At 38.6% G+C, this 24,274-nt stretch overlaps 1 protein-coding gene across 1 annotated transcript in view; it reads left to right on the forward strand.

Moving 5' to 3' along the window:
- The window catches only part of NME8 (NME/NM23 family member 8), a 55,050-nt gene that overhangs the window by 13,108 nt on the left and 17,668 nt on the right, over positions 1 to 24,274 (forward strand). The window contains exons 2-9 of the mRNA XM_060414720.1: positions 75 to 132; positions 321 to 427; positions 4,470 to 4,541; positions 10,497 to 10,613; positions 16,275 to 16,341; positions 17,353 to 17,426; positions 18,825 to 18,917; positions 20,032 to 20,216. Coding sequence (XP_060270703.1) covers positions 75 to 132; positions 321 to 427; positions 4,470 to 4,541; positions 10,497 to 10,613; positions 16,275 to 16,341; positions 17,353 to 17,426; positions 18,825 to 18,917; positions 20,032 to 20,216 — 773 coding nt within the window. The remainder of the gene's footprint in view (positions 1 to 74; positions 133 to 320; positions 428 to 4,469; positions 4,542 to 10,496; positions 10,614 to 16,274; positions 16,342 to 17,352; positions 17,427 to 18,824; positions 18,918 to 20,031; positions 20,217 to 24,274) is intronic.

Genomic DNA, 24,274 nt, shown 5'->3' on the forward strand with positions numbered 1-24,274 from the left:
GGCATGACAATCAACAATTCTTTACTTATAGCATTGGCCCTTGAAGACTTTTGACAGCCCCTTCCTTTTTGCAGGCGGTCATCAATAATCAAAGCCTGTGGGATGAGATGATGCAGAACAAAGGCCTAACAGGTACTAGGCTTCCTAGGTGTTTACCATCCGGAGTTAGGCTCCGGGCATCTTGTGGCCCCTCCAACACTGAGTACCACTCCCCACTTCCCAGAGTAAAAACCTGCTCTTTTCTCTGCCCTAAGAATTGGGAGAAGCTGCTATTTGAGACTCTTTGCCTCTGTTCGTTCACGAATATTATCGTCTTCTAGTGATTGATGTTTACCAAGCCTGGTGTGGACCTTGCAAAGCAATGCAAACCTTATTCAGAAAACTGAAAAATGAGCTGAACGAAGATGAACTTCTGCATTTTGCTGTAGTAAGGATTTCCACTAAACTACTATTTGATTACTTTAAATGTTGAGGATTGTCTTAATTTAAGCAGTCTGTCAACTTTTCAAAATGGACAGTGTTTACTTGGTAATTTACTGTATATTTAATTCCACTAGATCTGAGAGCAAATGTGATTTTTGTCCCATTCCTATAAAGCGAAGGTCATTTACCATGGTTTTGAATGTTAGAAAAACATTAAAATGGGTATCTGTTTATTGCCATATTTATTTTCACCAGAGCATATGGTGTGTGTTCAGAATAAGGATTGCAAATGGCATTTACAAGAAAGCTTAGGGTAGGACTCTGGCCATTTACCCAGTTAATGTTAGATATGTGACTCTACCTCTTTAAATGTATTAAATCTAATTAGAAGTTAGTTATTTATGATTAGAATTTGGCTCACAAATTGAGATGCATCCTAAGTATAAAATACAAGAATAAAAAAAGAATGTGAAATACTTCATTAATAATTTTTTACATCCATTACATGTTAGAATCATCATTTGAGGATATATTGAACTAAGTGAAATATATCATTAGATTATTTTCACCTGTTTCTTTTTAGTTTTTAAATGTGGCCACTGGAGGATTTGAAAGTATGTATGTGACTCATTTTCTGTTTCTATTGGACAGAAACATGTCCAGACCAGCTAGTCCTAAAATGCAAAAGCAGATGCTGCTGGTGCTGCTAAGTCGCTTCAGTCATGTCCGACTCTTTGCGACCCCATAGACGGCAGCCCATCGGGCTCTGCCGTCCCTGGGATTCTCCAGGCAAGAACACTGGAGTGGGTTGCCATTTCCTTCTCCAATGCATGAAAGTGAAAAGTGAAAGTGAAGTCCATGTCCGACTCTTAGCGACCCTATGGACTGCAGCCTACCAGGATCCTCTGTCCATGGGATTTTCCAGGCAAGAGTACTGGAGTGGGGTGCCATTGATAACTCATGTATTTTTACTTCTTAACCCTAAAACTCATAATCCCTGATACAAATATGAAGCCTCAATCTACTGCATGTTCTCATGTATACAGGCCTTCCTGACTCTTCCAACCCCAAGCTTATGATGAATTTGCTTACTGACCTTAACTTACATTTGTCCATCCTCTTCTGCTGACACATTGTTTATAGGGCTTCTTTTTCTTAGTTCAAGGTTACAAATAAACAGTCTAAAGCTTAGAAACTCATCTTTTATTATTTTTTCTCTTAAGGAAGGTGGGCTGCAAAGAAGGAAAAAAAAAAAAAAAGCCTGAAGACCCAACAAAGAGAAAACAGAAAGAAAAGTTTTAAAAAAAGAGAGAGTAGGTGGTTATATACAATCAATAACTCATTTTTGTCAAGAGATTGACTTTGTCTCTTAAAATAAAGGCCATATAAGTTTTTAAAGGGCAGCATTATATTACAGCCTTAACTCTGAAGAGTCAGGCCACCTGAGTAGAACTGAATTCTGATTCTAGATTTGACTTTACTTTGACCATCTGATGTGAAGACCCGACTCATTGGAAAAGACCCTAATGCTGGGAAAGATGGAAGGCAAAAAGAGCAGGGGGCAGCAGAGGATGAGATGGTTGGATGGCATCACTGACGCAATGGACATGAGTTTGAGCAAACTCCAGGAGACAGTGAAGGATGGGGAAATCATGATGTTGCAAAGAGTCAGACACGGCTTAGCAACTAAACAACAACAGGGAGGAAAACTAATTTCAGAGGACAGAGAATGAGGCCTAAAGGGAACTGCCATATTCAATAGATGGTGGGTTGGTATAAGCAGTTATAAGACAATAACAGAAAGAGCTAATAGCTGGGAAATGGATCTTGGAGAATCAAGGGTCAGAAAATTCTCGTGACTCATGGCAATCTGTCTGGAAGTAATAGGAGTGCAAGTTCATGGTCTAGAGATCATGAAGAAACTCCAGGTCGAAAAGGAAACTGGGGCCAATGGGGAGAGACAGCAAGGCAGAACCCCTGCTCGCTTGTCTGGCTACCTGGAAGGAAACTGGTGCATAGAAAGCAAGGCGAGAGGAAAGTGTAATTTGATGCTGTGTTCCTAGGTGGTCTGGAGTCATTAAATCCCTCCTTGTTCACGGAGCCTGAGTAGGAGCAGACCTGGGGTATGTGTGTGGGTTGGGCAGTGTGGTGGAGGCTGAGGGGTGGGTCCAGGAGGGTTGGCTCATGTGGTTTTTTGGGCTACCGTTTCAGCACAGCACAGGGCTATGTGAGGACGCAGGTCTTCACAGCACCTCCTCCCACCCAGAGCCTTCTGACTGTGTCCTCCCAGCAGTCCCCCAGCCAGCCAGAATTCCTCAACCTGCCTCACATGAATCAGTTTCACCACTATATCTATTCCACCAGGGAGTGCTAGTAAACTTTCTAAAATATATCCCAAATATGTTCATATTGTTCTTTTGTTTAATTTAACAACCACAAGAATGTGTGCAGTGTGTCTAAATGGCTTCTCTTCTGTTTGAGCACAACCAACAATAGTACATTCACTTAGACTGATGCTATTTTTCTTCTATGACCTGCTTATTAAAAAAAAAAAATTATATATAACAGCTTCCGAACCTCCACTGGGAGCAATGGAGGGGCGACCTCTGCTGGACTCCTTTTAAACTTGTAAACTTGAATCCGAAACTAAAACCTATGAGGTTAATTACCTATTGAAACCACCCTAAATTGCATGGTCAGTATAAAATTTTTTCCATTATGTGGTCTTTTAAAAGACTTGAAGACTTGTACTAACATTGTGCCTATACATATAAAAATTCAGTAAATGTCATGTATTATAGTTTTTAGTTTTTATATATTATAGTTTTTAATTATATGCTTTATTTGCTAGACTTAACTATAATATAAATTGCAACAATGATGGCTAGACTACTTTTAAATGTAATCTTTGACTACCGTCCTTTAATATTATGTATTCAGTTCAGTTCAGTTCAGTCGCTCAGTCATGTCCGACTCTTTGCGACCCCATGAATTGCAGCATGCCACGCCTCCCTGTCCATCACCAACTCCCGGAGTTCACCCAAACTCTTGTCCATTGATTGAAAGCAGTGAAGCCTACTTTTTTGAAAAGAGAAAAATAGAGAAAGAAGGAAGGAAAGAAAGGGAAAGAAAGAAAGTGATGTGGAATCCAATGTGTTAGAAAAAAATGATTACAACATAGCCCCTCTGGCTGACATAGGGCCGAGGGACCCTGCCTTGGCTCGCACCTCACTATCCTTGGCCATGGTTGAGGAACCTCTAGAAACCCAGTTTGGAAACAATCACTCTATGTTCCAAAATGCAACTCTCATATAGAAGATCCTATAACATACATCCTGATGGCTGGCCCAAGGCATGTTACATTAATTTGCAGGAACACTATTATTGAATACATAGTTGTTGATAATCAATTTAAGACAACTTGAAATTTGTGAGAAAACTTTAAAATCAAAGGCTTTTAAATCTGACAGCCAGTTTATTCAAAAAGCATTTAGGCAGCTCTGACTGATAAGGTGGGGCGTGCCATGCAAGGGTGTGTATGATTCCCTGTGCATGCAGTTCGCTTTCTAACAGAGGGCATGAACTAGGTTCGTACAGCAGCAGCGCAGTATTGAAAGGGACTGTTGGTGCCCTGGAGAAGGGCGATGAAGCGTTACGTGGAGGGAAGATGATTTGCAGCAGAAGGGGGAGCAAAGCAGAGTTCTTGGAGGAAGGACACTCGAACTGGGTTGGAAAAGGAAGGGAAGGAAGGAGCAGGTAACAAGGGGAAAAGCCCAGGTATATGAAAAACCCAGCAGTCTATGAGGAGATGAGTTTAGCTGCAGGCTGGGAACTATAAGGATGAAGAGTGGGAAGGAAGGTTGGAGCCAAATGAGATAGGGTCTGAATTGCCAGAATGTGTAACTTGATTCTAAATACAACTATAACATACTCAAGAAATGTAGTAAACATAAAAACTTTTATGTATCTCTGCATTTTTTGAATATAGTACATCAAATGACTTGAACATGGTGTCCTTTATCATTATATGAAATAATATTTTTTAGGCAGAAGCTGACAGTATTATGACTCTCCAGCCATTTAGAGATAAATGTGAACCTGTTTTTCTCTTCAGTGTTGTAAGTATATTTATCATCTCAAATGTATCATCAGACTCCAGTTCACAGCTAAAGGGCAAATAACATTGCACAATGACTGGAACTCTTCTCTGATGATAGTAATTGTAGACTTTTTTTGCCTTACATTTGCTTGTCTATTAACATATTTTATAACTTGACCTGTAGGAGCTCATAATGCATTGTGAAGATTAGACTACCATACACTGAGTTGATCAGGGAAAAGAGAAAAAAAATGGTATCTACCTTTCCTAAGGAAAATAATCAGAGATTTTTATTATAGGATGAATTATTACAGGAGTGAAAAATTGGAAATTTCTTAGGTACCCAGTAGAAGAGAATTGGTTGTAAATATTCATTTATATCAATACAAAGAAATATTTATATGGTCACTATTTTGTAATATAGTTTGTTTTTCTCTCCCTATTTATAAATGCAGAGAAAGAAGGTAGGTTGCACCAGAATGTTAATAGAAGCTTTCTGTGATGGGGGAAATATATATAATTTAAATTTTTGTCATACTTTTCTGTATTTTCCAAATATTCCAAGATAAGCAACTTTAATAATCAAAAAATATTATAAGTGCTGGTTTCTAAAAGAAGAGTCAAGTAACTGCTTGCTTGTGTGATACAAAGCAAAAAGGAAATTCTTCCCTGAGAGGGTTTGGACTGTTTATTTGCTGTTGAAGAGACCGTTTTTGATATTATAAATAATTATTTTAAAAACACATCTCAAATATAACTTTTTGCTTCTGTTAAACAATAATCTTGCAGCTATTTTTTGGAAGTGAACGATACGGTTAACTGAATTTTAAAAATTGCTCTATAGATCTTGCTGTCGACTGGATAGGAAAGATTTGATGATTTGTCTGAGGGGTAGCAAACTGTTGTTTATATGGGGTCAGACAGTAAGTATTTTCAGTTTTGCAGAAGTATCATCTCTGTATAGGTCATAGTTTGCAGACCCTTGGCCTAGATATAATTCAGGGAACCAGAATGAATAACAACCAGAGGCAGGAATGGGCTTGAGGTTAATGTGCCCATGAGGTGGGTTTAGTAGCAGCAGTAGTTCGGAGCCTGAGACTCAGGAGGAGAGGCTGGGGAGGGGGCCCACATAGAGTCTGCAGCTTTGGGGTAGCCATCACCTGCCAAGTGAGTCAGCTCTGAGCAGCAGACCCATGTCTACCTGAAGACGGGGCTCAAAATCTTCCTTTCATGCTAACATGTTGTCATCATCCTGGGACTGAGGGATCTTGGCCTCTTCTAACTACCAATGAACTTTTCTTCCAGCTCACTTCCTGCAGTCACACCTCACTTTGTATTCACCCATTGCTCCCATATTCAAAATCCTAATTCAAGAATCTCCATGGGGAATATAGCCAATATTTTGTAATAACTGCAAATGGAAAGCAACCTTTAAAAATTGTATAAAAATTAAAACTTAAAAAAAAAAGAAAAGAATCTCAATCCATGACTACAAAACCACCTTTGTTTTGGGCAGTGTTCTTCAGTTCAGTTCAGTCATTCAGTCATGTCCAACTCTTTGTGACCCCATGAATTGCAGTACTCCAGGCCTCCCTGTCCATCACCAACTCCCAGAGTTCACTCAGACTCACGTCCATCGAGTCAGTGATGCCATCCAGCCATCTCATCCTCGGTCATCCCCTTCTCCTCCTGCCCCCAATCCCTCCCAGCATCAGTCTTTTCCATGAGTCAGCTCCTCGCATGAGGTGGCCAAAGTACTGGAGCTTCAGCTTTAGCATCATTCCTTCCAAAGAAATTCCAGGGCTGATCGCCTTCAGAATGGACTGGTTGGATCTACTAGCAGTCCAAGGGACTCTCAAGAGTCTTCTCCAACATCACAGTTCAAAAGCATCAATTCTTCGGCCCTCAGCCTTCTTCACAGTCCAACTCTCACATCCATACATGACCACTGGAAAAACCATAGCCTTGACTAGACGGACCTTTGTTGGCAAAGTAATGTCTCTGCTTTTGAATATACTATCTAGGTTGGTCATAACTTTTCTTCCAAGGAGTAAGTGTCTTTTAATTTCATGGCTGCAGTCACCATCTGCAGTGATTTTGGAGCCCCCCAAAATAAAGTCTGACACTGTTTCCACTGGTTCCGCATCTATTTCCCATGAAGTGATGGGACCGGATGCCATGATCTTCATTTTCTGAATGTTGAGCTTTAGGCCAAGTTTTTCACTCTCCTCTTTCACTTTCATTAAGAGGCTCTTTAGTTCTTATTCACTTTCTGCCATAAGGGTGATGTCATCTGCGTATCTGAGGTTATTGATATTTCTCCTGGCAATCTTGATTCCAGCTTGTGTTTCTTCCAGTCCAGCTTTTCTCATGATGTACTCTGCATATAAGTTAAATAAGCAGGGTGACAATATATAGCCTTGACGTACTCCTTTTCCTATTTGGAACCAGTGTGTTGTTCCATGACCAGTTCTAACTGCTGCTTCCTGACCTGAATACAGATTTCTCAAGAGGCAGGTCAGGTGGTCTGGTATTCCCATCTCTCTCAGAATTTTCCACAGTTTATTGTGATCCACACAGTCAAAGGCTTTGGCATAGTCAATAAAGCAGAAATAGATGTTTTTCTGGAACTCTCTTGCTTTTTCCATGATCCAGCGGATGTTGACAACAAATTCATTCCAGCCTGTTAGCAGGAAGGGCTTTCTCAAGGGATATTGGAAAGCTCATTTTAGTGGTAAATGGTAATTGGAGTGTCAGGTTTCATTCAAATCTTTCTCAACTGGATTCTTCTCTGTGGCCTTTGAATATGATTAAATCTTTCTGATTAAAAAAAATTCCTTTTGTTACTATGTTCCACTCCAGCCTCCACTCACCTCTCTCCTCTACCTCAGAGCTAAATTTCTTGGAAGAGTTTCTATATTTTCACTCCATCTCTTCTCATCCTATTAATTCTTCAACCCATACAATCGAACCTCTTTCAGATTATTCCACCAAACTGGCTGTTGCTAATGTATCCAATTACCAGCCTGTTGTTAAACAGAGTGAATGCTTTCAGGTCTTCATCATTCTGTACCTCTCAAATGTATTAAATGTGGTGGTCATGCCCTCCTTTTTGGAACAGTTGCTTCTTTTGACTTTTGTGACTTGGTTTTCCTTTTGCTTCCTAGGTGCTACTCACCATCCCCCCCACCCATTCTCCTTTACAGGTTCACCTTTCTTTATTCAGCCATTACATTTTGACTTCATTATGCTATAAATCTCCTTAGAAAACTTCTCCCAAACACAGTTTAAATTGTCACCTCTTATATATCAATAACTCAAGTATATGTCTTCAGCTAAATCCTACACTTTGAGCACCAGACTTGTGTATCCAACTGGTCCTTTGACCTTTCCTCTTGATAGCTCAAGGACATCTCACAATGAACTGGTCCAATACTAGACCCCTCCTACCCTCCACATCCCCATTGGAAATGTTCTCTTCTAGTGTTGCCTCATCTGGTGAGTAATATCTTAGCATACCCAGTTTCTCAAGCCATCTCAAGTCATCTTAGTGACTTCTCCTTACGTTGAACCCCATCCACACCAGACCTTGGTCCTGTCAATTTCACCATCCAAGCTTGCCTCACACTCATCTCCTTTCCATTTCCAACCGCACCTCCATAGACTGAGCTCCCATCTCTCCCATCTTCACCTCTAGAGTAACTTCTGATTTGTGTACAAACATCTCTTGCTCCATCTCTAACCTTTTCTCCATATCGTAGGTAAAATGATTTCTACAAACAGCAGTTCTAATTGTGATCCTTGCCTCTGTTTAAACATTTCAAAGTCTTTCCACTGCACTTAAGATAAAGGTTGCATCCTCGCAAGACCCACAAGCCCCTGCACATTCTGGCTACCCTTAGCTATTGGGCTCTGTCTCATATCAGGCCTTCCCTTAGTTTCTCTGCTGGCCTTCTTATTTACCATGTTTCTTTCCAGCCATAGGACCTTCACATCTCTATTTCTTTTTGCCTAGAATGATCTTTCTTCTTTTTATTTCTTACCTGTCCTTAACATTTTAAACCAAGAATCACTTCCTGGCATTGATAAGTACCTTTACTAATCTACCTAACCAGAATAAACTTTTATAGATGCTCCCAGCTCTTTGTACCTCCCTTAGTGGTCCCTGTCATGGTTTTTATCTCACGTGTGTTTGTGGTTTTTTCTTTTTTAAAAATAATTATATGGTACCAGGATACTGGCATCCCCAGTGGCTCAGTGGTAAAGACTCTGCCTGCAATGCAGGAGATGTGGGTTTGATCCCTGGGTTGGGAAGATCCCCTGGGGAAGGAAATGGCAATCCACCCCAGTATTATTACCTTGGAAATGTCATGGACAGAGGAGCCTGGTGGGCTACAGTCCATGGGGTTGCAAAGAGTTGGACAGGACTAAGCAACTGAACAACAACAAAAGCCAAGACTACTATCTCATACCACCATGCCTGGTATAATGATAGTTCACAGTTCAGTTCAGTTCAGTTCAGTCGCTCAGTCATGTCTGACTCTTTGTGACCCCATGAACCGCAGCACGCCAGGCCTCCCTGTCCATCACCAGTTCCTGGAGTTCACCCAAACCCATGTCCATCGAGTCAGTGATGCCATCCAACCATCTCATCCTCTGTCGTCCCCTTCTCCTCCTGCCCTCAATCTTTCCCAGCATCAGGGTCTTTTCAAATGAGTCAGCTCTCTGCATCAGGTGGCCAAAGTCTTGGAGTTTCAGCTGCAACATCAGTCCTTCCAATGAATATACAGGACTGATCTCCTTTCGGATGGACTGGTTGGACCCTTGCAGTCCAAGGGACTCTCAAGACTCTTCTCCAACACCACAGTTCAAAAGCACCAATTCTTCTGCACCCAGCTTTCTTTATAGTCCAACTCTCACATCCATACATGACCACTGGAAAAGCCATAGCCTTGACTAGATGGACCTTTGTTGGCAAGGTAATGTCTCTGCTTTCTAATATGCTGTCTAGGTTGGTCATAACTTTCCTTCCAAGAAGTAAGCATCTTTTAATTTCATGGCTGCAATCACCATCTGCAGTGGTTTTGGAGCCCAGAAAAAGAAAGTCAGCCATTTCCACTGTTTCCCCATATATTTGACATGAAGTAATGGGACCAGATGCCATGATCTTAGTTTTCTGAATGTTGAGCTTTAAGCCAACTTTTTCACTCTCCTCTTTCATTTTCACTTTCATCAAGAGGCTCTTTAGTTCTTCTTCACTTTCTGCCATAAGGCTGGTGTCATCTGCATACCTGAGGTTATTAATATTTCTCCCGGCAATCTTGATTCCAGCTTGTGCTTCTTCCAGCCCAGCGTTTCTCATGATGTACTCTGCATAGAAGTTAAATAAGCAGGGTGACAATATACAGCCTTGACGTACTTCTTTCCCTATTTGGAACCAGTCTGCTGTTCCATGTACAGTTCTAACTGTTGCTTCCTGACCTGCATACACGTTTCTGAAGAGGCAGGTCAGGTGATCTGGTATTCCCATCTCTTTCAGAATTTTCCACAGTTTATTGTGATCCCAAAGAAAGGCAATGCCAAAAAATGATAGTACACAAGTGTTCAGTAAATATGTGTTGAAAGACAGACTAAAGGGAAATAGTATCAAAATTAACGAGGGAGAGTAATGTTGAGAGACCTGAAGAGAGCCAGTAAAATTTAGTGCATGGATGGCCTGTGTTTGGTTGTAGGAGAATTAGTGGTAGAACTAATCATCTAATAGATGAATTAGAGGTAGAACTCAAAGAGATGGATTTACCAAATGGACATACTTTCATACCACTAATATTTATTTTTAAATGGCTAATTACAGTAGCTAAGAAAGGATTGGTGAGGGTATGGGTTAGAGTGGGGTGACTTAGTCCAGTTGAAGTATTAATTCTTGACTTATCCTGAAAATGAATTTCCCTCCTGCTTTTATTTCCCCTTATAGAATGGCACAATTGTTGCAAAAATCCAGGGTGCAAATGCGCCACTTGTGAATCAAAAAATTCTGACCTTGGTCGATGAGGAGAGGAAAATTGCAGCAGGTGAAATGGTTCGCCCTCAGGTAATACTTCGAATGACTGACAATTTTATTTTTAAAAATTTGTTTTCAAAATGATGTATTTCATCTTCTTTGTTGTTTTCCTGAAGTGTTTCCTCTAGTTTTATAACTATCTGGGTATCTAAATGGTGCAACCTTGTTGGGAAATATTTTGATAATATGAATCAAAGGCTTAAAATAAAACGTGTATCTTTTGACTGACAATTACACTCCATTAAGTTTCCTTAAGCTCACGAGACAAAGAAAGAAAAGGCTATTTATTTCAGTGTTGTCTATGTTACTAAAATTTTGGAACCAATCTAAATACCTAGCAATAGTGAATAGATGCCATAAATGTTGTAATGTGCCGTAAATGATACAAATTCATACAGTGGAATATTAGTACATTCTAGCTCTGTTTATTGATATGAAAAGAGGGCCAAGATAAACTGACAAATGAACAATAGAGTATTATACTTTAATATGATGCTTAGAATAAGATCCTATGTGTGTAAAGTGTACTGCTGCTGCTGCTAAGTCACTTCAGTCGTGTCTGACTCTGTGCAACCCCATAGATGGCAGCCCACCAGGCTCCCCCATCCCTGGGAGTCTCCAGGCAGGAACACTGGAGTGGGTTGCCATTTCCTTCTCCAATGCATGAGAGTGAAAAGTGAAAGTGAAGTCGCTCAGTTGTGTCCGACTCTTAGCGACCCCATGGACTGCAGCCCCCCAGGCTCCTCCGTCCATGGGATTTTCCAGGCAAGAGTACTGGAGTAAAGTGTACTACCTGGTAAGAAATAAAATATAAAATATTTTGAAGTGAATCATAAAGCATGTAGAGCTATGAACATAATATACCATAAGAAAGAAAGCCACAGAGGAAAGTGATTACAAATATAGCCAGATAAATAGGAGTGGCATATTGAAACATGCACACGCACGTACACACACATATACACACATATACACACGCATATACACACACAACAACAAAAACAAGAAGTGTGAATTTAAGAAACAAAAAGTAAAGACTAGCTGAGAAATAACGAAAAATAAAAACTATGAGATGGTGTAGGCTCAAGGCTGTATACGTATCTGCTATAAAAACTATCAGCTTAAATCTGGAAAGGATTAAAAATTCATAAAACAGTAATACGGGGTTAACTATTTGTATAAGAAAGTTATATCATTTCCTCATGGATATAAACAAATTTCAGATGAATGGAAGAGCTATGAAGAAACAAAGCATAAAAGTATTAGAAGAAAATATTGGAAAGCATTTATGTTGTCATAGGTTGAGAAAGGCCTTGAAAGTATAGTATAAAACAGATATCAAAGAAGAAAAAAATGATAGATTTGATTATTTAAACGTTTGAATGGAATATAAGAGTAAAGCAGCAAACTTGGAGAAATGTTTGCCCTGTGTCTCAGTGTGTCAATGTCCTTAGTGTGTACCGAGTATAAGCAGTAAGGAAAAAAATGAGTATTTTGATGGTAAACTGACAAATGACAAACATAGGGGATTTACATTTAAAATAGTGATTTTTCTCATCCAAGGGCATTTTCCTTTACATTTTCAGGTTTCTTGTTTTTCAGGGAAACTTTGCCCTTCCTTTCTCTCTGCATCTCCCTCCCTCCCTCTTTCCACCCCCTCTACTTCTTTTTGAAGTTAGAATAACTAGGAATTTTTGAGGACTTACTGTTTGCCAAGATTTTAAAAAAGACTATCCTCATTTAATCCTTACAGAAACCATTTTACTCCTCACTTTTATTGAGGTATAATTGACAACTAACATTTTATTAGTTTAAGGTATGCACCATAATGATTTGATGTATGTGGATATTAGGAAATGATTACTACACTTAATTGGACATAGCAACTGAACAACAACTACACTTAGTTAACATTTGTTGTGTCATTTTTTCTGAAAAAATTTGTCACTGAAAGTCTTAAAAATCTACTCTTTTAGCAACTTTCACATACATAATGCATGTCATTACCTATAATCTTTACACTATATATTATGCCCTCCAAGCTTACTTGGAGATTTTGCCTTCTGACCTCCTTCACCCAGTTCCCCAATTCCCCACGCTCTGCTTCTGTCAACTACCATTCTGTTCTCTGTGCCTGTGAGTCCACTTTTTCTAGATTCCACATATAAGAGAGATCATACAGTATTTATCTTCCTTTGCCTTATTTCACATAGCATAATGCGCTCACGCTCCATCCACGTTGTCGCAAATAGCAAGATTTCTTCTTTGTTTATGAATAAATAGGATTTCATTGTGTATAGATACAATACCTTTATCCATCATCAATGTCCATTAGGTTGTTTGCATATTTTGGCTGTTGTAAATAAGGCTGCAGTGAACATGGGAGTGCTTTTTGAGAGACAATCATTTCATAGTTGGTCATAATAGTCTTTTAAGATCCTTGTGTTGCTGTGGTTATAATGTCTCCTCTTTCATTTCTAATTTTATTTATTTGAGTCTTCTCTTTTTTTTCCCCTCACAATCTGGCTAAAGTTCTCTTTTGTGTATTTTTTCAAAATCCAGCTCTTAGTTTCACTGATTTTTTCTGTCTTTTAGTCTCTATTTTATTTATTTCTGCTCTGATCTTTATTTCCTTCATCTGCTAACTTGCCCTTCCTTTCTCTCTGTATCTCCCTCCCTCCCTCTTTCCACCCCCTCTACTTCTTTTTGAAGTTAGAATAACTAGGAATTTTTGAGGACTTACTGTTTGCTAAGATTTTAAAAAAGATATCCTCATTTAATCCTTACAGAAACCATTTTACTCCTCACTTTTATTTAGATATAATTGACAACTAACATTTTATTAGTTGGGGCCCCATCTTTCTGTTGGAAGTCTTAAAGTTGGGGGTACTCGATGTTGGTGTCAAGCCCTTCACTTCTTTGGGAGATGCTGGGAGTTGTGAGTCCCCTCTGGATTTTATGCCTCTGTGTCAGGGAGGGAGTTTATGGTGAGATTGTGACTCAGCCTCTCCTACCCAGTTTGCATGTGTTTTTTTCCTCATATGTCTGATGCATAGAAATTGCCCAATTATTTTCTGGATTTCGCTCAGAGGGAACTGTTCCACAAATTACTGTAGGTCTGGTGTGTCTGAGGGAGGAGGTGAGTTCAGGAGCCTCCTATGTTGCATCTTGAATCTGAACCTAGGGGAGCCTTATGAAGTATTTGTGCTCAATAGGACAGGCTTAGAAACATTATGTCCTCTCCTTAGAAACAGGTAGCTAGTAGGCTGTAAAAGCAGAATTTGAAGTCAGGCAGCGTGACTTTTAACCATTTCTCCTAATTACTGCATCTGGCTTTCGCTATGTGTGCTCTGTACTATGGTTTTATTGTTGTTATTCTCATTATTCTTGCAGAATGACATCTTATTTTAATTAATAATAGTGGATATGTAAGAAATTTATTAATATCTGATATTTATTTTATCTTATTCCATTTTGTTGGACACTTCTATTATTTAGGTTTCTCATCAATTGCCTTGTTTAGTAGAATAATAGTAATAAAATACAAGCCATAATGTGAGCCACTTACATAATTTTAATATTCTACTAGTAAATTAAAAATAATAAAAAAGGTGAAATTAATTTTCAAACATTTTCTTACATCTGACATATTAAAAACATGCGTATTTAAAGATGTATTCAATATAGCTTACAAGATTTTGCACAATGAGGTAACCCATAGACAAAATGAGAAGACAGTCTATGAACTGGGAGAAAATATTTGCAAATGATGTGACAAACAAGGGCTTAATTTCCAAAATATAAAAGAGCTCTTACAATTCAATAACAACAACAACAACAAAAAACAACCTAATTGAAAAATGGACAGAAAGCTAAATAGACATTTCTCCAAAGAAGACATACAGAGATCAAATAGGAACATGAAAAGATCTTCATTACTAATTATTAGAGAAATGAAAATCAAAACTACAGTGGGGTACCACTTTACACCTGTCAGAATGGCCATCATGAAAAAGTCTACAAATAATAAATGCTGGAGAGGGTGTTGGTAGGAATGTAAGCTGGTGCAGCCCCTATGGAGAACAGTATGGTAGTTCCTCAACAAACTAAAAATGGAGTTGCCATATGACCAAGCAGTCCCACTCCTGGGCATATACCCAGACAAAACTGTAATTCAAAACAAGACATGCACCCCTAGATGAATGGATAAGGAAGATGTGGTATATATATATATATATATATATGTATATATATATATATATATACACACACACACATACATACACACACAATGAAATATTACTCAGCCATTAAAAAGAACAAAATCATTGCAGCAACATGGATGCATCTAGAGAGTATCATACTAAGTGAGGTCAGTCAGAGAGAGAAAGATAAATAGCATATGATATCACTTATATTTGAATCTAAAATATGACACAAATGAACATATCTGTGAACCAAAAACAGGCTCACAAATATAGAGAACAGACTTGCAGCTTCCAAGGGAGAGAGGGGGCCAAGGAGGGGAGGATTGGGAGTTTGGGATTAGCAGATGCAAGCTATTATTTATTAGATGTATAAACTGCATAGCACAGGGAACTATATTCAATATCCTCTGATAAACCATAATGGAAAGGACTATGAGAAAGTATATATATATATATATATATATATATATATATATATATAAAACTAAGCCACTTTTCTGTATAGCAGCAATTAAACGCAGCATTGTAAATCAACTACAATAAATCAACTTCAATAAAATAAGAAAAAGGATGTAGTCAATATAAGAAATAAAGTATTCCACATTCATCTTTTCAAACTAAGTCTTTGGAATGTGCCGTATATTTTCTACTCATAGTACATCTTAATTTGGACTAACCTCCTTTCAAGCTCTCAGATATAGCCTTGTGTGGTTAGTGGCTGCCCTGTTTGTCAGGGTAGATTCAACAAATACTAGACAGGTCACTATGAAGTTATAGCTGGCATAATGATCTTATTTCTGATTATAACAGAAGTGAATGCTTTCAGTAGTTATTTCCAAACGTTTTTGATTCTGTAGTCCATTGAGAATCTATAATGATATAAACTTCTTGCCCTCAAAATGTATATATGTAAATATATAAACTCTTCAGGTAGTTTACAGAATCACAGAAGCATTTTCAGGGCTTCTCCAGAAACTAAGAATCCCTTATCCTTCCTAGGGTTTTATTCTATAGGAGGATATTGGCTATTGTTTTGAGACAGACATTTATTTTTATAAGTTAAGGACGAATATTTCTGCTCCTAATTTACTCGGAGCAATGGTCAAGAATGGATCCTGAAGCTTCATGTTCTTTCAGTTTTTAACATAATGATTGTGTGCTTATTGCTTTCTTACTTGTTAATCTTTTTTTCTTTCTTATTTTATTCCTTGTGCTCTTATGTTTTAAAGGTTTTGTTTTAAAGCATTTTCCATATAGCATATATGCATTGTTCCTGATAGTCTCCACATCCCAACTATTTAAATATTCTTTATTTTATTTTAGTGAAAAGGTTGGGGAAAAGTAGTGTTAGATAAATGCAGCCACATTTCCACTTTAATTTCTATCCCTTTGATTATACATATTTACTAGAAACAAAATTTCTAAAAACTCTCTCACTATCATATTAAAATACAACTGTTTTATTTGCTTTCCTTTTTCACAGTATCATGAAATTGTGTTTGTAGACTCAGATTCAGAGGATACTGGGGAACTAAGCCATGAAACCGTCGGCAAGTAAATTTACTTTAAAGTAATAGCAAAGGATTTGTGTACATGAATAATGTTCATTACAGCATCACTTGCAGCAAAAACCTTGTAATGACATCAATGTTAATTGATAAAGACTGGTAGGATTAATGATGATTTGTGCAATACCAGAGTCAGCTCTTAAAAAGCAATCTCTTTTGCTCCCCTTGCCTTGCCTTCAGTCTCTATGCCTGGAGTCTTTCAGAGATTACATTTGACCAGGGGCTTCTGTCCCCTGTGAGTAATCTGGACAGTAGTTTCCTCCTACTTTATCCTTCATCATCTTTCCAAAACTTGTAAAAATTTCTTCCCTGATGACCTGCACTTCTAGTTTACTTTATGGATCAACAACTTCCTGCCTTCATTGGATTGTCTTGAGTGAGTGTGTGAATGTGTTCATACCCTGGAGGGATCAGAGGCAAACAACATGCTAGGTGAGCTATTCTGCACTAAAAACTGGTTATAAGAATGTGTAGATAAATGTGGACAAATTCATAGACAGTTAAGCCATTGGTTTATAATGTTTGCTTGCACTGAAACTCCAGCCACTAGTGATACTGAGCTGGATGGATCATTGGTGTGATTCTAATGCACGTGAATTGTATTAAAATAACTAGTGCTGGGAATTCCCTGGTGGTCCGGTGGTTAGGACTTCACATCGTCACTGCCGAGAGCCCGGATTCAACCCCTAGTTGGGGAGCTAAGATCGCACAAGCCATGAGATGTGGCCAAAAAAATAAAATAACTAGTGCCCACCTACACTTTTTTTTGGCCCTCTGACTGTAAACTCCTGTGAATGTTTCTCCTGCATGCAAATACAGGAAATATACTTTGATTCTAAGTAGAAACTCTTTGGTAGTTTCAACGCCATAAGGACAAAGCTGTTGATGGACAAAATTCATTGGACATTAGTAGTTTACGCTTGCAATTGTCAAATCCTTCGTTATCTAGACTTTGTGCCAAGAAAATGAAATCCATCCTTTGTTTTTTCCTAGACCAAATATACACTATTGTTATTATCAAGCCTGATGCTGTGGCTGCTAGAAAAGTTCAAGAAATTAAAGAAAAAGTAAGTAATATTTCCAAATAATAGTTTAAATTAATTGTAAAAAAAAATCCCTTACTTTTCAATGTAGAGGCAAGCTTATCATTTAGAATAAACTAGAACATAAAAACATCTGGTACTAGGTACCTCTAAAGGCTTTGGATGTTTTACTCAACATCCTTATTTAAATAACTCTGCTCTCCTAGTATCCAATATAAAAGATAAAAATTGCCATCCTTATGTTGGATGATAACAAATTCTTTGTATTTAGTTGTCATCAGTGCAAACCTGCTATAAGCTCACATTAGCTTGCATTATTTCCTGATGTTGTCACAAATATATGGTCCTTTTAGATACATGATAACTTAAAGAAGCATTTAAAGTTTTGCATTTAGAGCCCAAAGAAAAAAATTTTTGGAGGAAAATTGCATTCTAATCCAAAGGTCAGCATACTTCTCCTATAAAGAGCCAGATAGTAACTATTTTCAGGCTTATGGGGCATATGATCTCTGTCACAGAAGTTTAACTCTGCCATCATCTGGAGAAGGCAACAAGACAGTAAATAAACAAAGGGGCGTGGTTCTAGTAAACTTTGTTTCTAAACATGTGTGGTGGAAGGGTCTATGGTTTACTGACCCCTGAATAGAGATTTTGTGTTGAAACAACAAAATTATATTAAAATTTGTAAGAATGCTGCATGTGCAATAGAGGAGGTCATATGGGAAGCTATGTCAGGAGGGATTGGATATCTCATTATGAATTTCCCATCATGCATTCTTTCTTCAGCCAAAGCAGCATCAATTAAACTACAATAAAGTAGACGGTCCACTTTATACATTGTTATACTTGAGTGACATACACACAATTTGTCATTAAATTAAAAAATTTTAAGACAAAGCATGGCTGAATTTTAAATTCTATTCTTCCCTGTAATTTGGATATTTTTGTTGCTGTCACAGTAAGATATACTAGATTATGAGTTACAGGTTTAACAAAGGTAATCCTTGAAGAAAAGTTAAGAAAGTTACAATAATTTTGAAAATAAATGGTTCAAAGTGCTTATAAATGTGTTTCTTTTTGAATGATTTAGAAAGCTGTGATATCTTTCCTTGGAATTCAGTCAGTTCTTTTTTTTTTTTTTTAATCTGAAAACAATTCACTTAAATAATAGAAGTAGTGTGGAGTCTCTCCTTCAAGCCATGAAAATTTAAACACTGAGGTGGGGGAGCATGAAAAGAACCTTCTCTGTTTACATATTTTTGGGCCTCTTGCAACTTAGTGCCTTATGGATTGTGCTGAGGCATCATCATGTAATGCATTCAAATCTGGATGATTTGTTAAGCCTAGGAAACAAATGTCCTTGACTTCTTTTACCTGTGGTCCCACTACCCATTTGAATCTGACCTTGCTCTCTAATTGAAGATTATCAAGGCAGGATTTGTCATAGAAGCAGAGGATAAGAAACCGCTTACTGAAGAACAAGTAAAGCACTTCTATAGTAAAATAGTAGACCAGGTAAGAAAGTTTTTTAAAAAATCCATTGTGTGTCAAATACAGTGGATTCCTCTAAGTTTAGTATTCTCATTATAGAAAAAACAAATGAATAAGTCTGGCCAACCAACTAAGCTCCAGATTTCCTTGGCGGTGTCCATATCATGGTTGATCCAAAGAGAATGACACTGGAGAAAGCTCCAGTAGACATAGAGGCAGCCAAGCAAAAATGGATGCTCTGATTGTGTTTTATTGGAGCAAAGACCTCTTTATGATATGTGTCCTCTAAGACTCTGTGCATTAGCCCCCAAGAAGTGAGTATCCAGACCTTTCCTATAGATTCTGATCCCAGTTTGAAGGCTCCTTGTCATAAACTTCATAGGAAAGCTTTCATCCTTTCTTTACCTACATGTAAATCCTTTTCATCAAGCTATTTTTAAAATTCTCTTTTGTCTGGGGTAATACAGTAAAGACTTTGTGTTAGCAAGTGCAGTGGCTTGGGTGTCAGGAGATGTAGGTTCTAGAAATTCACTGTCTAATATGGTAGCCATTAGATACATGTGGCCATTTGAACTTAAATTCATTACAGTTAAACAAAGTTAAAAATTCAGAGTCTCAGAGGCACTAGCCATATTTCAGGTGCTCAGCAGCTGCCTGTGGTTACATATGCTGAAGAGCACAGAGCATGTTGGTCATCAGAGAAAGTTCTACTGAAAAGCACTTTGTAAACCAGCTGCACCCCTCAGACCATCTTTCTTGGCCCTGGAAAAGGGTTGGGCCAGCAACATCAGCATCGCCTAAAAACTTGTGAGAAAATCCAGTTCCAGGGCCCCACCCTAAACCTACTGAATCATAAAGTCTGGAACTGGACTCCAGAAAACTGTGTTCAACAAGCCCTCCAGTTGATTTGGAAGTATCTTGTAGTTTAACAATTGTTATTAGACTGCCTTGACGATCAGTCCCTGCCAACTGTGAACTTCTGTCCCTCGGAGATGTGTTAGTTAACAGGAGGCTTGTGAGTAACTTTCTCTTGACCAATAATCACGAAGGGGAAGAGGTCCTTGACTTGGGTAGGGGTCACCATTGTAGTTTATCCATTTCATGAGCCCAGTAATATTATTTTCATTTTATTTTGTAGCCTGACTTTGAGGATTTTGTTTCTTTTATGACAAGGAACCTAAGCTATATTCTAGTTGTTTCACAAGGAAAGGAAAAACAGTCTTCCTGGGATGAAAGTGAAGTTAATTCTGAGACGGAATCTAAAGAACCATGGGATGACCAACAGGAGATGGCCAAGTCTTCGAGGATGAAGGAAAGGAAAAGGTAGCTTGTTTACAATGTTTTAGCAGGTAACATAGTATAACATACAGATATCGCAAATCTAAAGACAAACATCTTTATGTCGAAGCTACAGGTATTCTTTTCAGTCCAAAATTTTATATGATCAACAAAGCCGGAGTTGCCCTTGAAAGTTTATGTCAAGCAGTTTTGAAAGGGAAGAAATTCCTGTTTGTCTCTCTTAACACTGGATGCACCAACCTAGCATCATGGCCCTGGACTCCAGGGTTAGAATGGGACCAAGGCTGCTCCCTTCCAAACCAGACCCCTTTCCTGTCTCTCTGCATTCCACTTCTGCCTCCTCTGGTCCTAGAGACAGCAAATGTCCTCTGTCCTTTTACTCAAGGCAGTTAGTGGTGGTAAATTGCTAAGAATTAAATAGCTGTACAGTTTTTGTTGACAATTTGTAAATATTCAAAAGTGAATGTAAGTCACTTACAGAACGTTGGGTTTACGCACTTGCCTTCTATGCCTTTCAGTCCTCTGAAGACTCAGAAAATCCGGCATTTAGCCCATGAGTTGTCAGAGTCATGTCTGAAAGAAAGGTGGGTGAGCAGGAGCAGCTTCCGAGTAGCTGAGTCCTGAGGCTTCCTACTGTGTGTCTTCTCCTGCCGGGCAGCCCATCTCCACTGCATGTTCTGGTTGAGCATCTCCAGAACTCTCCTTGTTATCTTATTAATAAATTATAGCGTTTTTTTTTTTTTAGTTGGTCCATCCACTGGTTCCTAGCCATATCATAATTTTTATGTAGCAGGGAGACCCTAATACCATTAATTCCCCGTTTTAAGTGAGATAGAGGGGCTGGTATGATAAATCAAGAGCTGACAAAGGACTTTGTATACAGTAGGAGTTACTGTTTTAGTTTTAAGAGAAAATGATACTTAGCGGTTGGGGAGCAGGCTTGGGTGGGAAATATTGGGCTCAAGATACCAGGTTTCATACCAGAATTTTTGAGCCATTTTTTAAAGTGTTCCGTGAAACACTATTAACATAGCTGACAGAGGAGGAGTCAGTGTTTGTTGGTGCTGTTGTACAGGTCGGGGTCTATTGCATCCAGCTTTCAGAAGCAATTGTTCAATACACACGTAATAAGATAATTTAAGCACTTGGCATGATAGAGATGGAGTGAGATGTGTCAATGTTGTTTTGCAAAGTTTGCAGCATTTTCTTTTTAATATTGGCCTGTGTTTATACTAAGCATCAACCTAAGCAGGCAGCATGAAGTTGTGGGTTAGGGAGCATATTTTCCTGGGAATCAGTTTTCACAGATCTTATTCTGCAGACATGGCCTAACAGGTGCTGTGAACTTCCACCTGCCATTTTTAAAATAGATTCAAAACCTAAAGGATCAAGGACAGAAATTCTTATGTAGAATAAAAAGTATATATAAATTTTTATAGCCAGATATATGACTGCTATACTAAATATGAAAAGATTAGCTATCCCATCAAATACAGAGATTACCAGATTAAGATAAAAAAATTAAAAACTACCTAATGATAATTAATGCAGACAGGAATCATCAATGAGTGCTAAATCCATTGTATGAATAATATATAGATTTTCCAATAGTGCCCTTTCAAATAATAAGGATAAATAAATAATAAGGCTATTATTTATAAAGTGAAAATTGTTGCTTTTCAGTGGTGAAAACTGGGGGTTCCACTTTGACTATGTTATTATAATTTCCCAGTGATGGGAAAAACTGACATTGTGTACCTCCTGTTGTGATGTTTCAAGAAGGATACAGCACCACTGATGTGATATTCCTATAGAGTATCATACCCAGAATGTAATAGGAAACTGTGGGGCCATTCCATAGTTTGAAACCTTCCAAAATGAGGACTGGCCTGGAGTCTTCAAAATATCAGTATCATGAAAGACAAGAAGGGCTGAGGCATTTGTTAGAGGTTGAAGGAGACTAGGGCTTAGGGCGACTGCATGCAATATATGATCCAAAATTAGGAAAAATTACTATAGATAGGTGGTTTCCCCAGTGGCTCAGCGAATCTGAGCTCAAAGAATCTGCCTGCAATGCAGGAGACGTGGTTACTATCCCTGGGTTGGGAAGATCCCTTGGAGGAAGGCAAGGCAACCCAAGCCAGCATTCTTGCTTGGAGGATGCCATGGACAGAGGAGCCTCTCTGGCTATAGTCCATGGCGTTGCAAAGAGTCAGACATGACTAAAGCAACTTAGCATGCATGTATGCACTATAGACAGGACAGTATAATAAAACTGCTGAAATTTGAATATGGATTGTTCATAAGATGATACTCTTATAACAGTGTAAACTTCCCTCGGGTATTTAGGAGGGTGAATGGTGAAAATATCTGCAGCCAATTCTTAAATGATTAAGTCAAAATATATGTATACACACACACACACACACACACACACACACACACCACTCTTGAATGGGGGTGTAGGGATAAGAGAGAGAGAACAAATGTGACAAAATGCTGACAGTTGATGAATCTGAAGTTCAGTATCTTGGCCTTAAAACTTTTCTGTCAATTTAATTTTTCAAAAGAAAAAGTTTTAAAAAATGGTACTCATCTATATTCTGCTTCTTTGTTGTTGTTCAGTCACTCGGGTGTGTCCTTCACCATCTCCAGGAGTTTGCTCAAACTCATGTCCATCGAGTAGGTGATGCCATCCAACCATCTTGTCCTCTGTCGTCCCCTTCTCCTCCTGCCTTCAATCTTTCCCAGCATCAGGGTCTTTTCTAATGAGTCAGCTCTTTGCATCAGGTGGCCAAAGTATTGGAGCTTCACCTTCAGCATCAGTCCTTCCAATGTGTGTTCAGGATTGATTTCCCTTAGGATTGACTGGTTTGATCTTGCAGTCCAAGGGACTCTCAAGAGTCTTCTCCAACACCACAGTTCAAAAGCATCAGATCTTGGGCACTCAGCCTTCTTTATGGTCCGACTCTCACATTCATACATGACTACTGGAAAAACCGTAGCTTTGACTAGGTGGACCTTTGTCAGCAAAGTAATGTCTCTGCTTTTTAATATGCTGTCTAGCTTGGTCACAGCTTTTCTTCCAAGGAGCAAGCATCTTTTAATTTCATGGCTGCAGTCACCATCTGCAGTGATTTTGGAGCCGCCCAAAATAAACTCTCTCACTGTTTCCATTGTGTCCCCACCTATTTGCCATGAAGTGATGTGACCAGATGTCATGATGTTAGTTTTTTAAATGTTGAGTTTTAAGCCAACATTTTCACTCTCCTCTTTCACTTTCATCAAGAGGCTCTTTAGTTCCTCTTCGCTTTCTGCCATAAGGGTGGTGGTATGTGCATATCTGAGGTTATTGAAGTTTCTCCTGGGAATCTCTATTCCAGCTTGTGCTTCATCCACCCTAGCATTATGCATGATGTACTTTGTATATAAGGTGAATAAGCAGGGTGACAATATATAGCCTACATGCACTCCTTTCCCAATTTTGAACCAGTCTGTTGTTCCACAGCAAATTCTAATTGTTGCTTCTTGACCTGCCTACAGGTTTTTCGGGAGGCAGGTACAGTGATCTGGTATTCCCACCTCTTTAAGAATTTTCCAGTTTCTGGTGATCCACACAGCCAAAGGCTTTAATGTAATCAATGAAGCAGAAGTAGATGTTCTTCTGGAATTCTCTTGCTTTTTCTATGATCCAACAGATGCTGGCAATTTGATCTCTGGTTCCTCTGCCTTTTCTAAATCCACTTGAACATCTGGAAGTTCTCAGTTCACGTACTGTTGAAGACTTGGAGAATTTTGAGCATTGCTTTGTTGGCATGTGAGATGAGTGCAATTGTGTGGTAGTTTGAGTGTTCTTTGGCATTGCCTTTCTTTGGGATTGAAATGAAAACACCTTTTCCAGTCTTGTGGCCACTGCTGAGTTTTCCAAATTTGCTGGTATACTGAATGCAGCACTTTCACAGCATCCTCTTTTAGGATTTGAAATAGCTCAGCTGGAATTCCATCACCTCCACTAGCTTTGTTTGTAGTGTTGCTTCCAAAGGCCCACTTGACTTCATACTCCAGGATGTTTGGCTCTAGGT

The sequence above is a fragment of the Ovis aries genome, chromosome 4 (genome assembly GCF_016772045.2).
Source record: "Ovis aries strain OAR_USU_Benz2616 breed Rambouillet chromosome 4, ARS-UI_Ramb_v3.0, whole genome shotgun sequence".
NCBI classification, from domain to species: Eukaryota; Metazoa; Chordata; class Mammalia; order Artiodactyla; family Bovidae; genus Ovis; species Ovis aries.